The 18403-nt window shown below is 39.7% G+C and overlaps 2 protein-coding genes across 3 annotated transcripts; one reads left to right on the top strand and one right to left on the bottom strand.

Moving 5' to 3' along the window:
* The first annotated feature begins 4 nt into the window (after positions 1–4).
* On the top strand, positions 5–12886 carry LOC135334543 (uncharacterized). 2 transcript variants are annotated; one of them, XM_064529766.1, is made up of 14 exons: positions 5–123; positions 174–221; positions 325–621; positions 783–821; positions 882–1466; positions 1522–1602; positions 1725–2017; positions 2063–2134; positions 2181–2420; positions 6853–7218; positions 9947–11479; positions 11580–11764; positions 12093–12264; positions 12564–12886. In XM_064529766.1, exons 1-14 carry the CDS (start codon positions 114–116, stop codon positions 12789–12791), a joined length of 4149 nt encoding a protein of 1382 aa, XP_064385836.1. In that variant the 5' UTR covers positions 5–113; the 3' UTR covers positions 12792–12886. The 2 variants fall into 2 exon arrangements, with proteins under 2 accessions (XP_064385836.1, XP_064385835.1); XM_064529765.1 differs by having other exon boundaries at positions 171–221.
* Positions 12887–13222: 336 nt separating this feature from the next.
* On the bottom strand, positions 13223–17840 carry LOC135334595 (uncharacterized). The gene has a single exon (XM_064529839.1). It carries the CDS (start codon positions 14948–14950, stop codon positions 14288–14290), a length of 663 nt encoding a protein of 220 aa, XP_064385909.1. The 5' UTR covers positions 14951–17840; the 3' UTR covers positions 13223–14287.
* Positions 17841–18403: the final 563 nt, after the last annotated feature.

Here is an 18403-nt window from a genome sequence, read left to right as displayed (position 1 = left end):
CGCCCTGGCACACACCTCTTTGACAAAACTTACTGCACACGCCCACTTCTACAAAACTGGGCGTATTTATCACAGCATACATCTATCTGTACTGTGATCACAGAAACTTAACCATGACTGAAGGTAAGTCTGTAATAGCTATTCTTTCTCTTACTAATTTGTTCCTTTAGCAGCTACAGCCGAAGCTACAGATCTTTCAGCAGTGGATAACAAAACACTTGGTAAGTGAAGATGAACATGATGATTTAATAATAATGAATGGTTTCCTTAATATTGTTTGGTGTCGCTGATAATGTACTGACTGCTCCGTGGCTCTATGCACAGGGGAGGAGGACATGTTTGACGTAATTGAAGCTCTCTCTCCTGTTGCCGCAAAATGGAAGGCTATTGGAACAGCTCTCAGGATAAGGCGTAACAAGTTGGATGAGTTCGAGAGCACACACAAGGGAGATGTTCAGGATTGTTTAGCTGACACAGTAGCAGAGTATGTGCGTATGGGCTATGACACCAAAAAGCACGGAGAGCCAACATGGCTGAAGATAATCAAAGCAGTAGAGCATTCTGCTGGTGGAAACAACAAAGCACATGCTATTGCCATAGCGAAGGATCACATTTTAAATCGTAAGCTGACATTAAACGTTGAAGTGCAGTCAACCATGACCACTAATTACATTAGTAGGGAGAAACACACAGTATGTGGACATGGTTGCGTGCACTTCAACTTTTAACTTCTGCCAACCAACCTGAAATCCTCTGTATCAATTATTGTGTTCTTCTTTTAGATGAATCAAGTGCCAAAGATGTATTGCTGGCAGAGGAAGGTATATCACCACCCCCTGTTGCACAAAGTAATCTATATGTGTTGGTTTCATCCTTTGCAGGCAATTCTCACCTCCTTGAGGCTCTTTCACAGAAACTGCGAAAACAGTTGGAATCAATTAAGACACTTCTAATAGATTCTGAAGAGGATGAGCAACAGAATGTACGGTGTGTAAAAAGAGCCTTGCTCGGCTTTATAAAGGACACGTTGAAATCTGGAATTGGGCCCGACAGTGTCAGGAAAGTCCTTGCTAAGATGTATAGCTGTGACCTGCTTGTAGACAACAGCATTTACGAATGGGCTTTGAGAGAAATTGGTTTATTAGATAAAGAGGCAAGCCAGCCTCTAGAGGAGCAAAAACTCCCCATTAAAGAAGAGGTTTTACCACTCTTCAGTAAAGATATTGTCTACCATGCTTGCTTGTGTAGTCTAGCCACTAGCACTTGCACTGTTGCCGACTACAAAGATTTCTTCAACAAGAGGTTTCCTGAGCACTCCCTCGAAGAAGCGTCACTCTCTCGATCACAAGACAGAGAAGATGTCGATCGCTACCTCATCGCTAGACAGGAAAAAGTGTTCTATGTTGCTTTCCGGAGTGAGCCATTCCTCTCAGACTGGATGAAGAAATTCACTTCTTTTGAACAAGGTACGTACATTCTGATGGGCTATAACACTAAATTTTACAAAATTTGTATACACAGGAATTCAGATACAAAGTGATAGGATTCCACTGCGATTCTTTGTTCGTCAATTGCACGACGGATATCGAATTGTATTCACAGGTATGCATGGTAATAGCAGTGGTAAACCTGTTTCACTTGTTGTAAAATCTTCTACTGTCTGACACGCCACATATTTTCAGAGGCATTGTTCAACATTACAACAAATCATGTACTTCCTATAGGTTTCTCATTTGGGGGTCTACTGGCCAAAGCAGTGGCTGCTAGGATGTGGAGAGAGCCACTCCTCAGTGTGGAATCTTTGCAAGAGAATGTTGCCTGCATCACACTAGGTGCCCCAATGATCACCCTCCCTGTGGTTACCATGGCAATGGAAGAGACCCCTCAGTTTGGGAGCACTGTCCATTCAATTATGTTGGACTCTGACCCCATCCCCAAATTGTGCATGTTTTTGGACCCCCGTTGTGAGGAGGTGGGTTCTGAGGTGCTGCTCCCCAGTCTTCGGAAATCACTGGAGGTAATAAAGTTATACTGCATAGCACAAATAGATACCTTTTTGCAGAATTTCCAAGGAAGTTTCACCTCAGATTTAACATGCAACTTTGGTATTTTCCAGGACAGTGGTAACTCTAAGGTTTGCTAAGCCCTTAACGCAATGCTGTGAATGATGCACTTTACAGGGTACCGATTTGGATGCACCGAATGCACTTGCTTCCATTAAGTCTGTACTGGGCAAAGCTCTTCCACAGTTTCTGGCCCGCCTACCTAAGCTGACAACTATAGGAGATGTATACTCAGTTTTGATGGATCCTTCTAAAGGTCTGGTGTTCAAGAATCTTGAAAGTCAAGAATTGACTGCATTCTACGAGTTTGCTTCTCTTCCTTCTATCGATCAACTTTCTTTTGAGATGTTTATAAAGGTAAAAAAACAACTAGTGCATAAGTGCATGCATATAATTGTGCCTAATTGTGCCTCGGTGTGCACCGATATTCGTGCAAAAGAGTTTCTATATACAATTGTAATTATATAGGCTTCTAGCCACGTTTTATTGAATTTATGCAATCTATAGAATGCCATTTGCAGAATAGTGCATAGCAAAATTTTTCCATGAAGTGTTGCTACGTATACTCTATACTTATAGTTAGTTATAGCTCAGCACTAGAATAATTTATTATATTCAAGCTTTACAGTAGGTGATGACATAATAAGTTGTGGCTGACAGACAGGCATCACTGATGCCACCGAATATAAAATACATTATCGTATATTGGGACAAACACATAATAGAGACAAGCCAATTGGTAACCCTAGCTCGTTCTGGTAAGTTCGTATACAGTTTCCGTATCTTTATTTTAAGCGCATACTCAACTGCAGATTTTTGTCTCGAATTGAAGCACTTTTTTCCAATTATGCGAAGTGATAATATCACTTCGTTATCATAATTATTATAGTGAACATTTAGAATTGATTCAGCTAATTTCGTTTATTGCTATAGCTATAGCTTGTACTATACAGTGCATGGTAGCTATAATTATAGCTGCATGGTGATATATCCATCTGAAAAGACAGGTACCTTAATTGTTTGATCATGCTGAGAGGTGAACTTGGACCCTTTTGTTCCATTTCCTGCAATATGAATGTTAATATGAAGTTGTATTTTGCATAATAGATCCAGTTAGGGTTGCCTGCTTACCTTGTTTGTTGCTCACGTTCTAGCTAGCTTACGAGTCAGCTCTCATCACAGAGACATCCGAAAATGACATCTTGAATAAACGCCCTTCCCCTCTTTTGCTTTGAGTTAATTCTTGCATCATGCAGGGTATTTTGACTCGACTTTACCATAGATATAAGAATGGAGAGGGATGGGAAATGCTACGTAAATAACATTGAGGATCCGCGTTTCGGTCAATGTTTTCTTCTTTATTTCCTCCAGCCCATGCTTCTAGCTAGTACTAGGCTATAAACTAGGTACTGAGCTCCATGTATTAGCAATGGCTAGTGGAACAGTCACAACAAGGTATCAACAGTTAGTGAGACCCCTCCAAGCAGTAAAAAGCAGTTTGGACAGGCAAATTCTTGAGAGGAGCTCTGTCTGTACCGTTGAGTATTCCAATACAGTCACGGACATGATAGAGAATTATGAAAATGTAGCAAAGTTCTATCGTAAATTACTGTGCCGATACGATGAACCAACTATCAATGAATACAAAGAGACATTTACCTACATTCAATCATTGATATAAATTTCTAAATGGGTACACAAAAAGTCTGCTTTTCAAAACCAGCTTACTATGACAAAAATTCGGTGGCCCTGAAGGTCACTCAGCAGTTGTGTTCTCAACTTGGTGTTCTGCACTTGAGCTTTGCTAGTTGAGCCTCCGCTAGTTGAGTGATCGCTAGTTGAGCCTTCTCTATAGTTGAGTCTTCGCTAGTTGAGTCTTCGCTAGTTGAGCCTTCGCTAGTTGAGTTTTCACTAGTTGAGTGATTGCTAGTTGAGTGATCGCTAGTTGAGTGATCGCTACAACTAGCGATCGCTAGTTGAGCCTTTGCTAGTTGAGTCTTCGCTAGTTGAGTCTTCGCTAGTTGAGCCTTCGCTAGTTGAGTGATCGCTAGTTGAGTGATCGCTAGTTGAGCCTTCGCTATAGTTGAGTCTTCGATAGTTTACGACCTTTGACCTATGGGTGTGGTTTGTTGGTAACTGCAGCTACCTAGCAAGCGAGACCATATTAATGAGAAATAGCTTGCAAGATCAAGAATAGCTAGCTGGCTAGCCACTGAAGTGAAGTAAGAAGAGTTTAACTATAGTGAACCTGTAGATCTATCTCATCTGGTATTCATTGTGCAACCTGATACACATCTTCATCAGTCAAATCATTTGCTCTTTTGTTTATTGAATATTTATTGAGTTGCCCTCACGTACATTGTCATGAGTACTTCTTTGAGTAATATTCTTCTTTGAGTAATAATTATTCTTTCACTAACTTCACAAAACAGAACATGTAATATTAATATGCCCAGGCCATAATTTCTGGCCTGTATTTCTGTACAACTTGTCTTGTAGCTCTAGTTGTTGTCTATATCTATATCTCTTGATAAATATACTGTAGTGCTGTATACTGTCATTGTAAAGCTTGGATCTTGCCACTTGCCTGCATGTACGTACGTACGTACCTTTAGTGCATCAAACCACACCCATAGGTCAAAGGTCGTCAACTATCGAAGACTCAACTAGCGAAGTCTCAACTAGCGAAGGCTCAACTAGCGAAGCTCAACTAGCGATCACTCAACTAGCGCAAGGCTCAACTAGCGAAGCTCAAGTGCAGAACACCAAGTTGAGAACACAACTGCTGAGTGACCTTCAGGGCCACCGTACAAAAATGAACATTACTTACCAACCTAAGCTAAGTGGCTTTGATTTTACTTGTATACAATGCCCAGTTACTTAAGAAAGAGAGGATCATTAATATTTTGGGCTGTATAGTCACAGCCTCTCCTTGTAGAAGGTACACAAAGCCACTAGATAGAGCCGAAACGATAATACAACACTCAAAAAACTGCCTTTGAAAGCTTTCAAGCTCTTGGTGAGATACACAACACTTCTATATAATGCACAGTAGGCGTGGATGCTCAGCACAGGACTAAGAGTCCCAATGGGGAACTGTGAATGATATAGTAATAACATTTCCCGCTGGGTTGGCGGGGTGTCTAGAGGCGAAACACGGATCAACTTCTGGCATTACACAGAAGTGATTGTGCGCACGTGCTCCGTTTCCCATCCCTCTCCCTTCTTATATCTATGATTATATGCACACCCAGAATGAAGCGTTTGAACATGTGCAGTAACTAAATGCCACATGACTTGTTGACTATTTTAGTGAAGAAAGTAACTTTTAGGTAGTAGCTAACTAGCTACTACTTAAACTACCTACCGTAAACTACTACCTTACCTACCTTACCTACCGTAAGACCTCGATTTAAGGCAACCCTCCAAGTATATGCGACATCCTCGAGCTCAGGCAATTTTCTGACCTCTAAAAGTAGCGACAGCTGCGTTGACAATTATTTTTTAATGTCGCATCCTAAATAGAGGTAAATGTAGCCACTCCCTAGCCTCGATTGTAGCCTACTGGAAAATCATATTAGAGTGTATAATGTTATGCATGCAATTATTGTTGACACTGAACCACACAGTCATTATAGAAGTCTATCTGATGGCCTGATGATTGAGATCTTCAAGGATATATAGAAGCCAGAGGATAGAAAAGCATGTATAGATCTATATTGCATTTCTTGTCAATAAAAAAGGGGTGGGATAAAGGGCTGTTGCCAGGCCGATTTGTCTCTAAAATAACGATATAGGTTGAAGGCTAGCAGTGTACGTTGCAGCTTTTGCAGCTCTTTTCTGACTATCAGCCTCGAGGCATAATAATAACGTAACATTATATACAAAGTAAACTATAATTACGTCTTCTAAAACTCTTAACAATTTTTGAGCGAAAGCAAAACATGGCGAGAGGCATTAGCACAGCGCAGCTTCCAGCACTCGTTATTATGGCTTTGATATACAGCTATCAGCTATAGCAGTTTTTGTATTAATACAGTGGAACCTCCATAAAAGGACACATTGCATGGGGAACAGCCTTTTGGCCGTTACAGAGAGGTGGTCTTCCTTGGGGGTTTCGATTGCCAGCTATGTATGCTCTGAGCCATTTCTTGCTGTTTCTTGCTGCAAATGAATCTTGGAGCTTTGCTAACTGCTTCTTTAGCACATACAAGCTTTGAAAAAGCTGTATAGGGACAAGCTATACAGCTAGGTTTTCACGATTGTGCAAAAGAATGTTATCTCAGCAATAATTTTCTGTTAATTCTGGGTGTGGCTGTCCGTTCTGGTTCCATTGCTAAAGCTGATTGGGGGACTAGAAAGCTGCTCGTTATACAAAGTAGAGAGGTAGTCGCTCCTGAGAGGTTGCTTTACATTGAAGTCATTGTAGTTTCAATCCGGACCTAAGCTCTTGGCCGTTGTATAGCATGTGGTTGCTCTTTGGAGGTGGAGGTTCCACTGTAGTTCCTTCCCCCTGGCCACTGTTTTGGTATCCTCTTTTAAATTAGCAATAATCATTGTCGATCATTTCCCATATGCACTCCATCCTCTTTTAAATTAGCAGTAATCATGGTCGATCATTTCCCATATGCACTCTTTTGCACCATTCTCTGATGCATAATTAAAATTATGTAATTATCAAAGTACAGGTACAGTGTGTACATAAGTATGTTTAATTCATGACATAAAGCTTTGCGCCTCCACTGTGCTTTCATTAATTACATGTGCTTATTTTTCGAATTCACTTCAGCATAATGCCGAATCTTACCAACAAGCTGTCTTCAGGAGCTACATCAAGCAACCACCTAAACCTGGCTCACCACTACAAAATCTAAATGTCGTAACACCATCAATCACATCTGTCGATTTCCGTCGCCATGGTAGAGAGGTTTCGGTGACAGTGAATGGCAACAACCTGTGGTTCTGTTACCATATTCAAGTTGCTCAATACAAGACGAAGGTCTGTGCCAAAGACACCAGTCAGCACTCACTGCAGTTTAACTATGATGCTGAAAATGATACGAGGATCGTCATGGATGCTGATCATGTTAAAGCAGCACTTTCTAGTCAGTTCTCCAATCCAGTGAAAGACGGTCAAGTACAAGTCTCACGAAAGGTTTGTTGTATAGAATACAGTTTAGGGTTATACACGCTGTAATCTATAGAGTCTAAGATTGTTAGTTATAGGGGGAAAGAGTACCGTATTACTAGAATATTTTGCGGGTGAAAAACCTTTGCGAATGAGCTAAATCAGCAGAAAATTTGACCCTTTGCGATCTAACTATTGCGTTCTGGAAAGGATCATGTGTATTTTACTAGTAATAATTTAGGTTTTGCGGATTTAATTGTTGCGAATTGATCAACCCTCGCAAAGTTCGCAAATGTTTGATGCTCGCAAAACATTCTAGTAATACAGTATTTGAAATTTGAATGCAATTTTTAAACTGTATAGTAGTATGGTAGACCCTCTCTAGACAAGTTTTAATTGCAAACTGGTGTGAAGGGGATCGAGTTACGAGAGAATTTTCCTCCTAACCCATAAAACCCTGGCTGCATGCATGTATAATCAGTATATCATGCATGTTTCTTATCAGCACTATATAGATTAGGCTACTGTTAGTTGCATACTTGTTTCAGATGAGAATACTAGCTCAACCCAGAGGAGGGTGGACAGGGTCAAAAGGTCACTAATGAATCATCACGTGAGCTTATGTTTTGTGCAGTAAATTTGCAAGTTTGACTGCACATCGCGCCCTGATTCTTGTGATAAAGTAGCCCCTTCATGTTACTGCTGCTGCAAATTAGTTAACTTTTAGCTACTGCGCCCCTCCAGAGAAATCGTGCAGTGCCTAAAAGGGGTGACCTCTCACAAAGGTCGTAGTTCTGTCATGTCAAACTGACCTCTGACCTTTATAAAGTAGGAGCTACCGTGCTGTAGAGTGAATGTATAGCTCAGCTATATCATCATCTAAGTATGCTCTTGTTTCCAGAATGAAAAGGTGGCCTGCTGGCTAGAAAAGAGCTTGATAAAAGTAGGTTCAAGGTTCAAGAATGTTAATATTTTAATAAAGACTACGTCATTATTAACTTTTTGGCTTCGTGTCCAACCTCCTCTGAGCTCAACCCGATGAGGGAGGGAGGTCTTCATTACCCATTATACCATTATTTGATGACGTCATATCCTGTTTTTTTAAGTGACAAAAAGACGGAGTCTGAACATAAAAATAGAAAACAATTTTTTTACGCACTGGATTTTTGGTGCACAATGCAACTTGCACATGGTAAAATAATGCAATGTCAGCAAACAAAAAGACTTTGACCTCAAATAATGGCTGACATCAGCAATAATGACTTAATTGAGGAGGTGAGCAAAACCGAGGAGGGAGGTTGATCTGAAACAAGTATGTAACTAACAGTGGCCTTAGCTGTATCAACACAGTTTTCAAAAGACAATGTTTTCGTTTATAATTTTAAATCCTGTACAGTGCAACAACCAAAGAGAGTAGATTTTTTTGGGGGTGAACATTTTTATATTTTGTGGCTTATCTTCTAAAGTAAAAGTGATATGATCTATTTGAGTGCAGGTACTGAAAGTTCAACTATTGGCGCTAAATGGCTGTCTGAAGATGTGTACCTCTGAAAATCCGTTAGGAACAGAAGTAGCTTGAGTTAAGATCTGAAATTTGTTGTGTATGAACTTGTCTATATATTGTTTAACTTTTAAGCTTCAACGGAAATCTGGGCTACTAGTAAGTTCCGAGAAATACTGCATTTTGTTGCTTCTTTGGAAAGTATGTTAGGAATACAACTTTTGAGTTTATGTTAGTTAAGGTCTGATTTTTGAGCCGCATGTACTACAATAGTGTACTTTTCATCTGTACTAACTTACAGGAGTTAGGCTAGTCTCTTTTTTGCTAGAGCGGCCCATCTTGTCAAAAACAGTGATTTTCATTGATGATTTGGCTACGTAGTAAGCTCAATTGCCACGCCTCTGTGATACAGAATGACCAACACCAACTGGGTAGTTGCAGGTAGACATCACATGAGCTTGGATGTAGCAAATATCAGTAAAACGGAGCAAAATCACCATTTTTGACAAGAAGGGCTGCTCTAGCAAAGAAAAGACTAGTCTTGTCTAGCTCCTGTAAGTAAGTTAGTACAAATGAAAGTATACTATTGTAGTACATGCTTCTCAAAAATCAGACCTTAATTAACTACCGTAAAACCTCTATTTAAGGCGACCCTCTAAATATGCGACACTTGGACATTTCGCCCATATTATAGCACCATATAAATTCATTTTTTTTGTGTACATTAAAACTCTACTTTCGCAAAACGTAATTATTTAAAAGTGTCGCCTTAAATCGAGGTCTTACGGTAGCATAAAATCGAACGTTGTATTCCTAACATAATTATTTGCCACCAAAAAATAACAAAATGCAGTATTTCTCAGAACTTACTAGTAGCCCAGACTTCCGTTGAAGCTCAAAAGATGAGCAATATCCTCAAGTTCATACACAACACATTTCAGATCTTAACTCAAAGAAATAAGCTACTTCTATTCCTAACATATTTTCAGAAGTACACATCTTCAGACAGCCATTTTATATTGATGATGTCATATGATGTAACAGGTGGTGGTCCAATGGAAGCGCCAATAGTTGAACTTTCAGTACCTGCACTCATATCACCTAAACTTCAAAAGATATGCAACAAACTATGTAAAAAAAAAATCTACTGTCTTTGGTTGTTGCACGTATCTAACCAACCAGTTGAGAGTCGTTTATTTTTGCATTCCTTATGTTTTTGACAACCGTTGACTTACTTAATCTTCTCATAAATAGGTATTTCATTTCACCTTTCGACAAGAGCAGCTTGCTAAACTCACTCCCTCGGAGCTGATCGAGACAGCATATCTAAGTACTCTGCTGGAACAGCACCCTCACACAACCAAGTTGAAGGTGTTCTCTCATCGATTCAACACAGTTAAACATTTCTTGGAGCAGATAGTTTCTGTTGTTCCTATTGAGAGCATTTTTCATACAATTGCCATATCTGATGATCTAGAGATTATGACCAGATGTTGTAGCCTTTTGGAGTCTTCTCAGCTCGATCTTCCTCCTTCCCTTCTGTTGTTAACAGGTGGTGAAAGTGCTTTTTGGGTTGCTCAAACTCTTACCACAGGTCAGCCTAAAAAACTTAATTCAAATGAAGATCAGTATCTTAACTGGAAGCAGTTCGTATCAGGTAAAACTGTGACGAGAGAAACAGCTCGTGCACACTACCAGAAGTATGCTAAGCAAACCTCTCGAGCTACTGGTGCCACTACTGTCAATAAAATTATTGACAGGGAAGCTTTCTACGCAAAACAGTCCCATCAAGCGCACTACTATCAGGGTGGGACAAAATTTACCCAAAGTGATGCACATGAATATTTGCAAACCATTTTACCAAGTCACCCTAATCTCCAGCTATTGTCTCGCATACTATTATTGTCTGGCAGAGTATCAAGGAATACCCAAAATTATGAACAGATAAATGCTATCAATGATTTAAAGCTCGGTATGATCTACCCAACTCTGGATTCTCAAGAAAGATCACCATTAGAAATTCTTGTTGTTAGTCGAAAGAAGCTATCACAGCTATCACAGCAATCAATCAGTGATTCAAGTGATACAAGTTTGAAAGAAGACCAACGACAGAGGCTCTCCCAACTGTACAACTCAAAGATGTTAGACTTAGTTAACTACATTCGCTCTAAGGATCTTAAAATGTGCACATACCTTTTGGGGGCGTTCATGGAAAATCAAATCAAAGTTCCTTTAGTCAAGTCTGAGTTCAACACAGCTAAGGCACTAGGTGCTCTTGTGAATGCTGCCGCTGTTGGTGTATGGGCAATGTTCAGTCTCTCCTTAGGTGACATGAATGCAGTCATTCACTCAATTCCTTCCGGATCTCTTCTGGTGCAAGTCAAGGAGTACATTAGAGGCATCTTTGCTGAGAAGACAACCACTGCTGATCACAACTATGCTGGCAAGCTCCAGTTTTTGATTCAGGGAATGGACAAGACAGTCAGTTGCAACACTCACTACATCAGCTACTCACTCGAACGCCAACTTATTGAGCTCTGCAAGAAGCTAAACATCAGCGAATCGACCCCTCTCGAAGTATTTGTACGAGACTGGGACAAGCTCTTCAAAGAAGACGTCCTTTCTCTGGTTGTTCCCACACATCGCTCTCTGATAGCCTGCTGGATTAAGTGGGCTCTCATGATACACAATCTGAGGGAGGAGCTGGCCAAGTACACAACTGTGGGCGTGGTGGGGCTCGTCAACTCGAGGAAGTCCCTCCTCGTTAGCACCCTCTTCAACATTGAGGTATATATCATGTAGATGTGTTTTATGCTAACTTAACTGTGGCCAATTTTTTGCTTGTATGCGCACACGTCATGCATTACTGCTTTTGCTTCTCATGTAGGTCCCAGTTGGTACCACAGCTGTCAAGCGTACCACAATCCCGTTCCTATACAATCTTGAGGGTGTGATTGATGGAATGGACGTGATCGACTTCCCTGGTGTGGATGACAGAGATGACACTATTCCTGACCTATGTGAGCTCCTCCTGGCCCTCGCACAAGTGGTCATCTTCGTAGTGGACTACAGGTTAATTTAATTATTATCTGCCACACATAATTATACTGAGATCAATGTAAGCGTTCCATCTTCTTTGACTTTTGTCTTACCAGTGCGTCCAGATATATTTTTAGGCGGGTGTTTACTACTGCATGTGCTTCATTTTTGACTGATTGCTCTATAAATACTCATTTTACTACGTAACAGAACTATTACAACTGCAATTGGCCAGGCATGCTGAATTAAAGTTGATCCCACCACAGTGTCATTACATTTTGCTAATTAGACTACATGTAGTCTAGTAGAAACAGTGACAAATTAATATATCGTTATAATTTACAACGTTGTCACCCTCCAGGAAAGCACACACCCAGTCAGCCAAGAAATGGCTTGAGATGCTGGAGGACAAATCAGTTCCTGTACTGGTGTGCCTCACCTATGCTGACAAGCTCTACGCTGAGCACATGGGCAAAGATGGCTCCCACCCCGACGCCAGCTACATCAAACAAAGAATCACTGAGGAATGCTCAGTGAGTTCAGACGAATTAGCTAGATATTACAGTATACCATAACATGTTCAACAGCTTGAGTATGCTTAATGAGTCTTCATTGCTATCTTCATCCCAGCACTATTAATATAGAGCATGCAGTTATTGTAGTATAGCGCTGGCTTTTGCTTTTGCTAATTAAGCTAGCTAGATCTATAGATTTAGAGCAAGCAACATGATAAAGGGCACTCAGAAGGTGGGGTTTTCCCTCGGACTATAATTTTGAGGTTTTAGATTTGTTTTTTCATGTGCTTCCGACAAATCCCACCCCTTGTTCACAGATGATCAGGGAGCAGCTTGGTGATGTGCCGTCTCATGAAGTGCAGCTCTTCTCATTCAGCCAAGACCGTGATTCTGTCTTGAACACTCCCGAGGGACGAGAGAGGTTAAAGGATGCCGGGATCGCCCCACCCCAAGCGGTGGGTGACTGGCTGGCCGGTGTGTTTGAGAGCCAACTGGAACAGGACGAAGTGGCCAAGCAACTCAGACTCTATGTACACTCGAAGTAGTATGTACACTCAAGTAGTTAAATGTCTATTTTTGTAGTTTTGTATTTTTGTAGTTTTGTGTAACTATGCTTAATGAGTCTTCATTGCTATCTTCATCCCAGCACTATTAATATAATTATGTAGAGCATGCAGTTATTGTAGTATAGCGCTGGATTTTGCTTTTGCTAATTAAGCTAGCTAGATCTATAGATTTAGAGCAAGCAACATGATAAAGGGCACATAGAAGGTGGGGTTTTCCCTCGGACTATAATTTTTATAAAATATCAAGTACCAACCGAAATACGTGAACAGTGAAGCTGTAATAATTATAGGAAGAAGTGCATGAGCTATATCATTGGAGCATAATTATAATTATACAGTGGATTAGACTGCATGCAATCTCAATCAGCACTCACATTCAACTTTTTATAGTGTAAACATAATTGGGTGTCCAGTGTATTATGGTAATGTGTTTACACACTAAGTACTATAGGGGTCCTTGTATACTAGTGAATGCCCGAAGTCTATAAACATTTAGGTTCGTAAACTGTAGTATTTAATCCTTTATCCCTTTACTGGTCAAATTGTTGTAAATTTTACAACAACAATCTGGGAGGGAGCGTGCTATCAACTTGTGAATGTTGCATGATATTGGATTCTGTGGCAGATTGGATAGTATCATGAATGCAATTATCCTTTGAAGTTCTGCTGAGCTGTTCAATTAAAAAAGGTTTAAAACAAGCTCTACAGCATGTAGGACTGAGTAGTATCCATTGGTAGACCCTCTGGACTATCTTTGTAGCCATAGAATATTTTCGAAGAGGAAGCAGCAAGCCATTTGTGTACACAGGCACTTCACAAGTAGACACAAGCTCTACAATAGTCTACATGCTTGCTAAGCAGCTTAGAGTTGACCAGAGTGCAGCTTTTAAAGGCCACACATACTTCCATCGAGGCAGCAGCAAGGCATAAAATCGATGTTAGTTTGTGGCACAGCCATTGACCCACGCCCATCTCTACAAGCCATAGCCACTTCATTGGGGGCGGCGTAACATCAAGCTAATTTGGTGGGTTGGGCTCAGATGCAAACTAAAGTGATGGAACTGTTCCAGGTTGTTCCAGATTGTGTGCGGCTGACCTGGAAAGGGTTATCATTATCTGTGACAGTCATTTTTCAGTAAGGTGTAATCACTAGTATTGTTGTCGTCTGTTGAATTTTCAATGTTCCTTTCATCCAAAAAATCTTCAAAATAATATCGGAATCGTCCTCTGTATTTTGTTGAGCAGACCTACAACATCTGAGTGTGCATAGTGGTTTTGTTTTCACCACTATTGAATATATAGTAAAGGCAATCAAGTAGACTAATGGGAGAAGTATTAGTACGGATTGCAAACTGATCATCCCTGTTACTAGAATAGAGGAGCTAACTTTTAGAAAAGAGAAACTGTAGTTGTAATATGCGTTATCGTGTTGATGATAATTAGGTTGCAAAACAATATATATAGCATCCAAAATATTAATTGTGCCACCTCTTTTTGTATGGACAAAATGTAGCGTGGATAGTGAGCATGAAAACCAGCAGCGCTCCAGTTAGTGTGTAGTGTGTAGTAAGTGTATTTGATAGTGTGAAGGATAGTAGAGCACACAATCTATAGAGAAAGTAGAGACTAGCAAAAAAGCGATAGCGATCTTTGAAAGCTCCTTGTATAGAATCGAAAAGTGGATTGGTTTTTTCTAGAGGGACGATCTCGCAGGTGATGTGCACACACTTCGATTCCTCTATCCTCAACAGAGCAAACAGCTTGTAACACAAGGGGTAGGTGAGTAGCAACAGAGGAGGTATTGCTACCATGGTTTGAAGGAAGATAATTGCTGGAATGGCATATTTCAAATGCTCAGGTCCCATGTACGAATAATCTCCATTGTAGAAAGCAACATAGTCAACCTTTTCAGGTCCAATACTGAGTTTTGATCTTGTCAGTATCATAAGAGAAACTTTTGTGCATTCTGAGTAGCTCATTACTAGAAAACCAGACAGACCATGGATAATGGAACCTTTGAGGCTAGGCGGAGATTTCCCACAGAGCTTGAAGTTACACATTTTTAGTAAAAGGACTGTTCCGATAACGAGTAAGAGGCTGTATATAATGGTGATGTACTTGAGGGCTAGCACATCCATAGCTGAAGCATTTTGTAGGAGACAAAAAGACAAATCTCAGTTTGAGAAAAAATTTAAACTAAACATCCGAAAAACAAATTGATAAACTTGAGCTAGGGTATACAATGGGCGGTCAAACCAAATAATATTCTCTGCATTTATCTTTAGTGTGTCAATCATTTGGATGAAAAAGATGACTCCATTTAGCGGCCTTGATGTGAATGAAATGTTAAATACGATTACTACCAGAAACAGTGTCGTAACGGGGATAATCTCGGACAGAATATAAAACAGCCAACCCAGATGGCATAGATCGTTACTACCACAATAGAAAGACGTTGAATGATAGTAGGCTGAATGGTACTCCTTGCATAATCCACAAATCATACCAGTCCTGTTAGCGTTGCAAATGTACAGGCTTATATCCTCACTAATTAATGTTTGCTGGTAGTAAATGCTCTTTTGGTGGGGCTGTATTATTTGAGCAGAATCCTCTTGGGCACAGAGCACTAGCTAAACTCAACTCATTAGGATCTTCAACATACCCTACCCAATATCCATGCTTTACGTAAGCTCTAAATTCACTCTCATTACACCTCTCAATCCCACGATAGTTCATTCTGTTGATACTAGAGCACCGACATGCCTTTAATCCATTATCGCTGTGTCGTATATAACCGGGAGGACACTGGTCGATTTTTACTTTGATTGTTACGCTGATAGCTCGGACTCCAAAAGTTGTAAGTTATATGTGTCCTGTGTCATTTTCTTCTCTGTAAAGAGTTAAAGAATTGTCTGTGACTACCGAATGAGCGGCGTGAATAATTAGTGAGTCCATTTCTGATGACACTACTTTTACTTGTACAATAAAGAAAACCACACCGCATAAATCGTCTATTAGCCGCAGTGGTATCTTCGTTGATTTTCCAGGGATTAGATGAAGTGGTCCCTCAAATGGATTGAATCTTTCTGGTTGATAGTTGGGATTCCTCTTTATCCAATTGTTTGTGATATTGACAATTACTGAGCACATATTATCGTATTCAAAGCTACTGGTAGTTTCTGTGGCTGCAAAATGGTGTGGAGATGTGGATATTTGTCTTCGTTTAGTGTCAAGTTCATCAAACGAAAACTGTCCAATACATTTGAGAGTATCAGTTATAGGCAATGATACATCAGTTTGCAATGATTGAATGCATTTTTCAAAGCAAGGTATAACAGAAGTAGCAAATATCGAATCACCTCGATGTCTAACATTTTCTTTGTTTAACTGAGAATGTGGTCTCGAAGAATCTACCCCCGCAAAGTTCTTCTTAAATACAAATGTGACATTTTTAGGCTCTTCCCCACCAACATACCTAAAGAAGCATCTTTTTGAAGTAAAAAATGAATGTTTATCTGAAAATTCTACATATATAGCGCCTCCACTGTAAGTGGCATTGTTGTTTTAACAAAAAGAATGAGTTGTCACGAATGAATACCTCTGTTGATGCTTTCAAATTCATTGCAGCGCCATGAAGGCCATTGTTTTCAATAAATTTCACATTTGAATTGGATTGAAAGTTCAATGTTGCTGATGTAGCTTCAATAGCAGAGCCTAAATTTTGACAAAAAACTATCCGATTTTTAAACTCCAGTCTGAATTTGGTTACGACTAAGATACCTCTGTCTTTGTTAAGAATGAATGGTGATTTTTGGTGGATAGGTCAGCGTTTCCATAGAAAACACAGTCGATAAATACGGGGGAGGGGAGGTGTCGCCGTGACACGAAAGTTTCCCAAGGTGCTACAGAAATGTCCATTGCCAGTCCAAGAATCGCTGAATTATTTGTCCAATTGCAAGAAGTGAAAGTCAAAACATCATTTTGTGAGAATACGAGAGAACCAAATGTAGAAAAAACTGCTGTACCTCCTCCATACCTGGCTGTATTTTGAGAAAAATCACATTCTTTAAAAAAAACACTGTTGTTTGTGATTGTGTCGTTATTTTCGTCCTCTTGTACATACCCAATTTGCACTCCTCCACCGCCACCGCCATAGTAACAATGATTATTCTGGAAAACTGTTTTCTCAATTGTTATGTTATTTTGTGTAGCTGCTTCGTGAATAACTAAGAATAGGCCACCTCCATGAGAGGCAAAGTTGTTTGAGAAGTAACACTCCCTCATGGTAAAGAAACCATTTGCTTGACCATCGCCTATCATTACTTGCATACCTCCTCCTCTCTCGTGAAAGTCATTGTAAGTGCTGTTCATTAGTTGCTGTGTTAAGTTGCTTTGGTGCCTGCCATTATTCAAGAAATTGCTGTACTCAATTAGTACGTTGCCTCTAACGTTAATCATTATCAAACCAGTTCTCCAGCTGTTCTCAATTGTAACTCCATTTAGTGTGACATTTGTACAGTTGGTTATTTTTAATCCTCCATTATGCGTTTCATTCCAACCACAGTTTTGTATGTGAAAATTTTCCAAGTGGAGGTTCGTGACATCTGTAAATATAATTGCTGTGTTGTTCGTGCAATGTATTCTAGAGAGATTCGATTGTCTTCCATGGATGCGAAGTTTGTCTATCGATGAAATTCTGAAGTTAGAAGATACAACAAAGTTTTTCTTTCCACAATCTGCTAAAATTACTCGTGTCTCGTTCTTGATATTTTCAAGAAGAAATTCAACGAATTCAACCTCTTGGCACAGTACTGTTACCTCTTTCCAATTTTCAGTTTCGTTAGCAAAGTCTCCATCAGTAGCTGTTAAAACAACAACAGCTACGAGCAATAATAATTGCTTGTACATTGTCATAATACTTACAACAAGTAACCATTCAAGTATATTCTGGCTAATGATTATTGACTGCATATGAGTGTTATTTGGGATAGTTGTGATATCTATCACCTTATTTAGAAATTGCTTTTAGTTTGGATGCTCTAGTTGTAGTTTCAAAGTTGTTACTTTAGAAGAACACTTATCGAAATAAATTTTCTGTTGTTTAGCTGTTAATTTAGTTGCATGCATGTGTTGTTGCAACATACAATGAGTATAGTAAACTTAAGTGTTGTGATAATTATTGTCCTGTGTAATACATGTTTAGTATTTTTTTCAACCAAAGCAAATGTACATGCATGCCCCATGCTTAAAGTTGATCACTACAACTATACCTTGGTGTGTGTATGGCTCTCTCACGACCTCTTACGGATAAAACAAAATTAAATGATGCGATAGTGCAGAAATGCCTGCAAACAGGTTGGCATATTTTACAGACAGTTCAGTCATTCCTCACTAGAATGCTTGCTTGTGAGATCAAAACTGGAATATGAAAATGCACGTTCAAAAAGTTTGCCCTTAACTGCACAAAATCTGACTATTAAATATAATATTATATCGTGGACTTACTGTCCTTTTCATCAGAGGATTGTACCTGAGACTCTCCTACGTTTATCAGGTCTCTAAAAGCTAAAGTTTTGAAAAGTTAATGATAT

Source organism: Halichondria panicea, chromosome 4 (genome assembly GCF_963675165.1).
Source record: "Halichondria panicea chromosome 4, odHalPani1.1, whole genome shotgun sequence".
Lineage (NCBI taxonomy): Eukaryota > Metazoa > Porifera > Demospongiae > Suberitida > Halichondriidae > Halichondria > Halichondria panicea.
This window is presented reverse-complemented; position numbering and strand designations above follow the sequence as displayed.